General features: G+C 40.8%; 1 protein-coding gene and 1 non-coding gene across 3 annotated transcripts in view; one reads left to right on the top strand and one right to left on the bottom strand.

Moving 5' to 3' along the window:
- The first annotated feature begins 35 nt into the window (after positions 1-35).
- CDC123 (cell division cycle 123) overlaps positions 36-10411 on the top strand; it is a 57198-nt gene continuing 46822 nt past the window's right edge. Inside the window, exons 1-2 of one of the 2 annotated variants that reach the window (XM_028114599.2) lie at positions 36-370; positions 4592-4663. In XM_028114599.2, the coding sequence (XP_027970400.1) occupies positions 297-370; positions 4592-4663 (146 nt within the window). In that variant the 5' untranslated portion in view covers positions 36-296. The remainder of the gene's footprint in view (positions 371-4591; positions 4664-10411) is intronic. The other variant, XM_028114598.2, reaches the window with a different exon arrangement.
- On the bottom strand, positions 8892-9016 carry LOC114217780 (U6atac minor spliceosomal RNA). Its single transcript, XR_003611048.1, has one exon. It is a non-coding gene; the product is annotated as a U6atac minor spliceosomal RNA (small nuclear RNA).

Raw genomic sequence — 10411 nt, 5'->3', positions numbered from 1 at the left:
ATTACCTTCCGGGGCGGTGCGCGTCTTAGAAGCCCCTTCTTAACACTTCCGGAATTCCTTTTCCGGGACGCGAACGCTTTGTGTGTGTTTGTGCGTGTGTGCGTGCATGAGTCAATACTAAAAGGAGTCCCTGCGATTCTCCTCGCTCTCTTTTCTGCTACCACCTCCTTACTTTATGGACCGGAAGAGTCCTTGAGCCAAAATAGCTCGGCGGGTACTTCCGGGACGGGAGACCTGGGTTCCGGGAGGGTGCTGGAAGGAGAGGGAGAGGCGGCGGCGGCGGCGGCAGCTGGAGGATGAAGAAGGAGCATGTGCTGCACTGTCAGTTCTCCGCCTGGTATCCACTGTTCCGAAGCCTTACCATCAAGAGGTAAGACAGGAGGGGTTTTGTCGGGGCGATAGGCAAAAGGGAACTGCGACATTTTGGGCGAGTCCTAGCTCCATCCAAAAAAAAAAAAAAAAAAAAAAAATTAAATAAATAAATACAAAAATGCAGGCCTTACAGCGATTGGATGGGAGCGCCAGTGCCGAGATTTCGACTTCCTAGTGGTATTTCAGTGGGGGGGGGGGGGGAGGGAATTAATGAAGTCGATCCTTGTTTTCTGTGCCTCGTTGCGTTCAGGGGGTGTGCTAAGGGAAGCAGAAGGGCATGTCGTGGTTCAGTGAAGGTCAGAGGCGGGGTGCCTGGGGGATTAAGCTAGTTCAAGGCTTGGGGGTTCACCATCACTGCTTTTAGAATTGCCAGAGAGGGGACGTGATCAGGAGAACTGGGTAGTCTGGACTTTTGCCACTGACCCCGGTGGACTTAATTGCTTTCAGTCGCTGTGAAATAACAGTGATAGAGACCCTACCTGAAATCCTGTTGCGAAGCTCCCATAAGACAGTGTGCGTGGAAAGCGTTAGTGTAGTTGTATATTGTTAGGGTTGGTAACGTACTGTGAGAGGAAGCCATTCCTGGAAAAGGAGTAGAACAGTATTTGTTTTCTATTTCTCTGGCCTACAACAGGGAATCCGTCCCTGGTTTGCAGGTCAAACAGAGGAGTAACTGTTTCATCCTTCATGGGGTCATTCAAGGTAATAGAGGCAAGGCAGCTAGGAGAATACCCCCAAATGTTCAACAGCAATCATAACATCTGGAGAATAATGAAGGAGGAGGCTTTCGCTCACTAAGAGGGATAAATCAAAGAACCGCATATTCATGAACAGGATGTTCTGTATTTTGCCCCGTCACCCTTTAGGCCTAGATTATCACGTATTTAGGTATCAACTGTCCTTTTCTCATTTTGTCCTCTTGGTGCAGGGTGTGAATATAGAGAGGGAAATGGTTTTGAAATCCTGAGGGATTGGAAGAGCATAAGGAGATTATTCAGAGGGCAGTTCTTTTCCATCCTGTTAATTCATACATAGAATCTGCTTTTAGTTGGAGGTTAGAGCAGCTCAAAGGAAGATAGATCATCCTTGCATTTGAAGGTGGTTGAAGTCACACCAGAATAAAAGGAAGAGCTTCAACAGCAGCAGTGGACAGTACATCCTAACGTAGAAGTTATCTTCCCTTAGGATATGCCAGTCTTCGTTACCTTGTGTAATTGAGATAGGCTTTGGGTCTGAGATGATGCTAGAGTTTTTTGTGTTGGTGTTAGAGAAGGTATATTGTGAACCTGCCAGACGTTTCACACTGTTCACTTGAACTGCAATTTGTGTAGGTGCCTTTTGCAACCTCTAGCATAGGTTTCCTTTGCCTTCAGCTGTAGAGCACAGTTAGGTTCTGGAATCAGGGCCATCTGCCTGGCTTTGAATTTTGGTTCCACCAGCATCTTGAGCAAATTGCTTAATCTCTCTAAGCCCCATCTGGAAATTTGAGAAAATAATAGGATTGTCATGGGAATTAAATGAGATAAAACATTTAAAATGCTTGCCTCAGTTTCTGGCATGTAGTAGACATACAGAAATGCTGCTTGTTGTTACATTTTGGATTTAATCAAAGCTTCTTTGAAGCAAAACAATTTTAGAATGTGTACCATTCATTGGAAGCTGAGAATGAAAAATAAACCAGGAGGTGGGATTTTCTGAACAGTATACAACTCAACTGTGTGGCCTGAAACTGTTCTTTACTCTGTCTTTAAACTCTTTCTTCAGTCTGTTTAGTTCTGTGGTGCTATCACTGGAACCTCACATATGACAGGATATCCATCCGTAATCTGGGCCAATCCGGTGGGGTTGTGTTAGCTTTGTCATTGTCATTGTCAGCTTTAATGCTGAGATCATATTCTTGTTACTGACTCAGCATTATTTTTCAGTGTTTATTAATCATGGGTCAGAGATGATTAGGTGGGGAAGAATACAAGTTTACTTTTTGACAAGTTCTAGAATTTTGACTCAGGCTTAAGAATCATGAGCTAGATGACTTTGGGCCCCTTTACCTTTCTAAGTCTGTTACTTTCCTCAAACATAAAGGCTGTATTAAGTAATCTTTTAAAGCTTGTTTTTGCCTTTAAAATTGTATTAGAACAGCTTGTCCTCTATGTGCATAATTATATTCACTTGAATAGGATATGGAATAGGGTGTTGAATATATAAGATATCAAGTGGGTTACAGAATGGGGTAGATACTTTGTCATTTAATTCTCTTACATCCGTCAGGCAGGCCTCCTTGGACTCTTACCTGCACTTGGATTTCAGCAACCGATTCGAGCTCTTCTCTGACGGCCTCGTTAGCTTTGTGTAAAGCTTGTCTGGCGATGACTTGTTTATGGCCTCAGTCTTTCAGGCGCGGTTCCTCTTCTGAATTTTGGTAGCACTTGGTACATCCTCACCTGGGACAGCATTTAACATGTTGTACTGTGATTTCTTTTTCTTTTGTACTTTTCCCCCCGTCATAGGTTTTGAGTTCGTAATGGAATCACTTTGGTATCCTCCTTGACTTACATAACGTAATGCATGATATTCTCATTAGGATGACTGCATAACTGGGACTGTAGAACTCAGTGACCCATGAGAAGTAAGCAGAATCTAACTTGACGTCAGCTAGTATCTTTTAAGAGTTGAAGACCCTCCAGTAGGAAGAATATGCAAAGAATTCGGAATAGAATCCAACAGTAAACAGATGTTTTGAATCCAGTCAAGGGGTGATGCAACCTGGAGGGAAAGTACAGATTCAGAATCAGACTTGACAATTAGTGTAACTCAAAAACAAGGGACCTGGACTCTGAAATCATCGATTTGGGGCTTAGAGACATGACTAAGGAAACAGGGCTCTGTGTGTTCTCGGTGTTGTCAGGAAGACCACCCTAGATGTCTGGGAACTGGCATCCCTGCCAGCATTTTCAGGCTCAGGCCCCTGAGAAGATAAACTTCAAAAATTCTCTTGGAGAATGAATAAGAAAATTTTTCAAGTTTTTAGGTAGTATTGGAATGCGTGCAAGAACCTTAGATTGACTGCACTTATGGTTTAGTTTGCTGGCTTCATTACAAGGTAAATATTTGGGAAGTCTTGTTTGTGATTAGACAGTGACATATTTAAAAATAAAATTGAATAGATTCTTTTGATAAAGGAATTAAAAATTTTAGAGCAACTTTTAAGTTTCAAAGGCTCACTTGAAATTGGTTAAAATTTAGCAGATTTACAAATAGAGTAGTAAGATCTGGTGGTTGACCTTAAAAGCCTGAAGGACTAGGCTTTTGAATGTAAAATTGTAAATTTGATAGATCAGCTATTAGTCTTTAAAACCGAAATAGCCCATGAATAATGTTTTCTGTGCACAAAAACCATTTTTAATATGCCAGAAAATAAGTAGATGATGCCTAAGTCGATGACATTCTCTTGACTCTGTGAAAGCAGGCCATCATTTCTTTTCACTTTTTAAAGAATATATGCCTCAAAATAATAGCATTGCTTTTATGTACCTGTGGCAGAATTGCTTGACGATTTATTATTACAGAGTAAAAAAACAAATGATCCCATGAGATTTTGAAATGACTTTCAGTTATGGCTTTGCCATCCCTTAATTATCTGAAACAAAGTAAACTAACTAAACAAAGTAAGCTATAAAGCCAGAGCTTTATAGTTCTGGCAGTCAGTTGAACAGAAGGCCACCAAAACACACCCCAGACACATCATGAATTCTTAGCCTTTTGTGCTCATTGGCAACCAAAGAATGGTTTCCGGATCTTAAGTCCGCCTCTGCCCTCTATCTTAGAAGATGGTCAGATGCTGTTTCTGCTTTGTTTGCTACATTTCCTGTGTTGCTGCAAATATCTGCTGGTGTCTGATTTCTTAAAAGACACTCAAAATTCTCTTGCGCTAATGCCTTTCATGCTCCAATTTCAGTATGGTCCTTTGTAGTTGGCTCGTTTTGTGTCTCTACCATGACTGTGGTAATACATGAGCCGAAGTTAGTTTACCACAGGATTTATTCATATTATTCTAATTTTTAATGTGCTGCTACCAACTGTACATCATTAACATTTCCCACTTTATATTAAAAATAAAAGTATTTAAAAAATTAATTGAGTTTGGATTTTTTTCTCTCTGCTTATGGTTGGTCTTTTAAAATGATGCCTTTTTGGTAAATGCCTTTTTTTTTTTTTTAAGCGTCATTCTTCCACTTCCTCAGAATGTGAAGGATTATTTACTCGACGATGGAACTCTGGTGGTTTCAGGAAGGTAAAGTATACCAGAAAAAATTCTTGAAACTTTATCATGAAGAAATGTTGTGATGATTGAATCTCAGTGATTACCATGTAAAATAAATACATTAGCTTTGGAACCATTCTCTCCCGTTTTTTTTCCTAGCTAAAATTATGTCCTGGGCTTTGTCCTGTATTTCTTGTCAATGCTGAATTAATAAGATTCAGAATTGGGTACTTCCTCCTCTTGTAGTCACTGGTTATGAAATTGGGCAGTTCCTGTCATCTTTTCCTTGAGAAAGTGGGTATGATGATAACTCTACCGTCTGGAGGTAGGGAGAGGGTGTCAGGGGGTGGAGGGCATGGTATGATCCTTTGAGATCCTTCACCTTTTTTTTTTTTAAGTTTATTTAATCTCTGTACCCAGTGTGGGGCTCAAACTCATGACCCTGAGATCAAGAGTTGCATGCTCTTCTGACTGAGCCAGCCAGGTGTCCCAAAATACTTCAGCTCTTAAGATAAAAATTAATTGTCCATTACAAACAGACAGCTTCACTAGGTGTATCATGTAATTCCTTAACTTTTTCTTCCCCGTGGTTAACCCCACCTCTACCTTCTCTGTTCATGTAGTTCCTCTGTTCATAAAGGGAAAACATTGCTATGCTTCAGTCTTTTTAGTGCAAACTTGAAGAAGTTTAAGAATCATAGAATTTAATGAAGTTCCTATTTTTTCATTCAGGTTTCTGCTCAGAGTTCATGTCACCTAAGTGCTCATCCCTCATGTGCCTTTCTAAAATAGCCTAACAGGAACCCTTGCTGTACTGTACTCCATTTTTGTAGGATTCTAGGTTGGAAATCATTTTCCCTTGGAATTATTACAAAAATTTTTTATTACGGTAAAATACACATAGTGCAAGATTTACTATCTTAATTATCTTTTAAGTATACAGCTCAGTGGTACTAAGTACATTTATAATGTTGTGCAACCATCACCACCGTCCACCTCCAGAACTCTGTCCATCTTGTAACAAAGCCGAAACTCGGTCCCCATGGAAACGCTGACTCCCCATTCCTCCTCCCACCAGCCCCTGGCCACCACCATTCTACGTTCTGTGCCTGTGATTTTGAGTACTCTCAGTACCTCATATGAGTGGAAGTGTGCAGTATTTGCCCTTTTATGACCAGCTTTATTTCACCAGCGTGATATCATCGGGGTTTGTCCATGTTATGGTGTGTGTCAGTTTCCTTCCTTTTAGGCTGAATACTGTTCCATGGTATGAGTGGGCACATTTTGGTGCCTTACTCTTCACCCCCTTGCCTCACTTCATTTTTCTGCATAATACTTCTTTCTATCTGACATAATTCCCATAACTGTCCAGGTCTTAGAATGCCACTTCATGAAACTGGGACTTGGACAGTTTTGTTCCTAGCTCTTGGAGCAGTGCCTGACACATAAGAGGTGCCTGATAAGACATTTGTTGGATGAAGGAACTTAGAAATGTAATTAGAATTGTATGTGTTTTCAATAACACTAATTTTTTTAAAGATGTATTTTTATTTTAGAGAGTGCGTGAGTGGGGGGGGCAGAGGGAGAGGGGGAGAGAGTCTTAAACAGACTTCACGTTGAGCAGAGAGCCTGATGTTGGCCTTGATCTCACGACCCTGAAATTATGACCTGAGCTGAAATCAAGAGTCAGATGCTTAACCAGCTGAGCCACCCAGGCGCCCGACAGTAATGCTAATTTTAAAACCCTGCCCCCTTTTCTTGTCATGCATTTTCTGTGTAGCTTTCTGGATTATATTTCTGTTTTTGGTATTCTCAGCCTCATAATAACTTGAAAATTATTAATGGAGAGCCTCATTAACTTGGAATAATTGCAGGATAAGGAAACAGAATAGCCAGCCAAGACTCAACTTGGGGATACTTAAAGACATAATTTTATTCTCAAATATAGAACAATAATGAGGTCATATAAATGGGTCTATAAAGAAAATAATTTCTAACATTAGAAAGTACTGTAAGCATACTGAAGAGCCCCTGTGGTGGTTTTCATTGGCCAGATGTTTGTGGGAGCTTGTGGCCGCTCCTGTTAAATACTGTTGAACAGCTCTGTGGGGCGCTCTGCTTCACGGGGATGCACCGATCAGAGAGGGGCCCCGCCCTTTTGGAGTTGATGGTTCAGCTTCCTATTTTGTGGGAGTTGATACAGCATAGTGCTGGTCCTCCAGTCCCACTGCCTACTGTCAGATCATATCTGTAATTTCTCGTGTTCTGTGCCTCATTTTCTCTGTCTGTCTGTAAATGGGGTGACTGATGTCCTAGAACTTACCTTGGGTTGTCACATAGATGAAAAGAGATCATGTGTAAAATGTCTCACCCAATACTGTGATTGTATGCTATTAGGAAGCATTAACTGCACTCACCATCATCATGGATCTCAGTCTGAATATTAAACAAGCACACCAGTAAAGGTGTAAGTGGAAATTGTGATGAGACATTAAATCACTGGGGGTGGGCTGGCTAAGGATTGCAGGGAATACCTGGAAGAAGTAACTTAAAAGAGTCTCTGAGACAGGAAGTTTGGGTGGAAGGTAGTCAGGTGATGGGTGGAGGGAGGAATCTTCAGGCTGAGGGAACAGCATTAAGGAGGGCTCTGAGGCGTGGGAGGTCTTGACCTGCAGGACACTACAAGGGGGTCATGTGGCTGGAGTGTGGAGGGCTGAATGGTGAATAGTTGGTTGCTGCCATGGGAGAGGTAGTAAGAGGGTGTGTGGGAGTCCTGTTAAAGATCCTAGAATGTATTCTGAGGTCAGTGGGAATGCATTGAAGAGCTCTGAGCAAGAGAGTGACTTGAGCAGATTTCAGGTTTTGCACTAGGACCGGTTGCTATGTAGATATTGAAGACCAGTTAGGGGGATACTGCATTGGATCCAGTGTGAACTGACAGTGGCTTGAACTATGGTGGTGACCCTGGAGGGGGAGAAGTGAATGGATTTGAGATGTCTTGGAGCTGCACCTTTAGAACCTGGTGACAGAGAAGAAGGTGGTAAGAATCACCCTCTCATTTCCTGCTGAACAGCTAGATGAATGAAGATGTCATTTGCTCAGGCTGAGAAAAGCCTTTGGTTTGAAAAGGGTAGTAATTTTTTAAAATTAATTAATTTATTTATGATTTTATTAATAAGAGATTTTATTAATAAGAGAGAGCGAACGAGAGCAAGCAGGGGGAGTGGCAGGCAGAGGGAGAAACAGGCTCCCCACTGAGTAGGGAGGCTGATGCAGGACTCGATCCCAGGACCCCGGGATCGTGACCTGAGCCAAAGGCAGACGCTTAACCGACTGAGCTACCCAGGCATCCCTGAAAAGGGGAGGAATTTTAGGTTGGATTCCTTTTTTAGGTAAAAACTTGAAAATTATAGGTGTAATTTAAATGAGGGACATTTACAAAATGCACAGATCCTGAGTGTAACGTTTGGTGAGTTTTGGTGAATACATACACCTGTTTCATCACCTCCTCCATGAAAAATACCAAACATTTCTATTCCCCAGGAAAATCCCTGCTGTCCCTTTTTGGCCAATGCTGCCTACCTCCCCCCGCCCCACCCCAGACAAACACTGATCTGATTTACATCTTCATACCTTAGTTCTGCCAGTTCTAGGACTTCATGTTAAGTGAAATTGTATAGTATGTATTTTGTGTCTGGCTGCTTTAACTCCACGTGATGCTTTAGGGATTCATCTGTGTTGCTGTGTTTCATTGCTAAGTAGCTTTCTTCAAATGCGTCTTTTTTTCTTTTAGAGATTTTATTTTTAAGTAATCTCTACTTACTGGAACTTAAAACCCTGAGATCAAGAGTCCTATGCTCCACCGGCTGAGCCCGCCAGGTGCCCCCAAATGTGTGTTTTTAAAGCTCAGTGTTTGTGTTGTGTGTGGGCTTGGTTGTGTGTCCCTCGTAGTATAGTCCTTGCTATCCTAATCGTGTTTTTTCTTAGAGTCAATGGTATTTCATTTCATTTTATATTATTTTATTTTTGTACTTATGAATATTTATTTTTTTTAAGTTTTTATTCAAATTCCTGTTACCGTACAGAGTAATATTAGTTTTAGGTGTGTAGTGTAGTGATTCAACACTTCATACACCCCCGGTGCCCATCGTGACAAGTGCACGCACGCCTCCATCCCCATCACCTAGTTCGGCCACCCCCACCCACCGCCCCTCTGGTAACCATCAGTTTGTTCTCTGTTGTTAAGAGTCTGTTTTTTGAAAAAAGGTGGTTAGATGCCTCGAAGTAGGTGGCAGTGCCTTAACCATATGTGTGTTGTTAGCCTGAGAGTCTCTTCCATCCTTGTAAAGGGGAGTGCTAACCTTCTCTCAGTTCATACAACACTTGCTGTCTTAATCTGTTTGACCTTCCAGTGAAGAGTGGGTGAATAAAAAAATAAGATGAGAAGACCCTATGGAGCTTCAATTTACCCAAAAATAATGTCATTTAACCTAATCTAAGTGGATATTGGTTAACAGTTTTGGTTGGGGTGACCTTGGAGAACAAAACAACCTCCAAGTGATTAAAATCTAGACTCACTTGTCACACTATCAGTCATCACTTATTGATCCAAGGTATTGATCAACAGAGCAAGTTACCCTACAGATAACAGCACAATCCTATTCTAGAGTTCATATCAGCAATAGGACTCAGGGCCTTGGATCAGGACATCCTAATGGTTTCCATTTGTTCAGCAATTAAAGTCCTACATGATCTGGGTTCAGGCCAGAGTAATCCAGGTTGGTTTCTATCAGTAATTTCTCCCTGAGTTCAGATAGTAACAGGTGAATGAGTGTGTATTTTAAAATATTATTTATAGAGTACCATAAGTGCATCTATTAATATGTGAACATTTTAGCTCCTTTGTATGGAATATTTCCCTGCATCAAAGAATACAGTATTATAGTTACAGATAAATAGAGTAGAGTTAATGAACTAGAGTTACTGAATATTCTTTTTATTGTGAGTGGGCCAGTAGTGAACTACTCGTTATTTGTAGATACTGAGATAGATCAATTAGGCATCTTTCCTTAGCGTAGACTCTGGGAATATGTATGATTTGGTTTTGTTTGGTAAGATAAATTCTGAAATGGTAGGGAGTGGGAGCAATATGAATGCTCAGAAATTCCATCATGTGTAAAATTGCCCCCACCTCATTTTTAATTATCAAAGTAATACTTCCTCATTATGGTAAACTTGAAAACCACAAAAATATAAAGAAACAGAAAAAAATCACTTATAGTTCCACCACCTTAAAAGCAAATGCCGTTCAAATACTGGCACATCTTCTCCAGTCTTTTTAAATATGTTTTTAGTCTAAGTTAAAAGCATACTATGTGTATGACTTTTTATTCTTTTATCATTGAAACCATAGCATAATTTTTCCATCATTTTAAAATGGAAAATTTTTAAAATTATTTTTAATAACTGCTTAATTTTCATGTTTATGTACTTGTTATTACTGATCTAATTTCATAGTTGTTGGACATTTAGGTCATTTACAGCTTTACTGAAAAATAATTTTTCAGTGAACATATTTTTGCATGGAACACTGGGATTATTTCTGTGCAATAAGAATCCCAGGCCCTAGTCACAGGGCAAAGGTTATAAAAAAATTTTAAGACTCTTGACCAGGGGACGCCTGGGTGGCTGTCAGTTAAGCATCTGCCTTCGGTTCAGGTCATGATCCCAGGGTCCTGGGATCCAGCCCTGCATCAGGCTCCCTGCTCAGCAGAAGTC

Source organism: Eumetopias jubatus, unplaced genomic scaffold (genome assembly GCF_037043125.1).
Source record: "Eumetopias jubatus isolate StellerSeaLion01/CBP00866 unplaced genomic scaffold, mEumJub1_p1.0 scaffold_8, whole genome shotgun sequence".
Classification (NCBI taxonomy): domain Eukaryota; kingdom Metazoa; phylum Chordata; class Mammalia; order Carnivora; family Otariidae; genus Eumetopias; species Eumetopias jubatus.
Note: the sequence above shows the minus strand (reverse complement) of the source record. Positions and strands in the feature narration are given on the sequence as shown.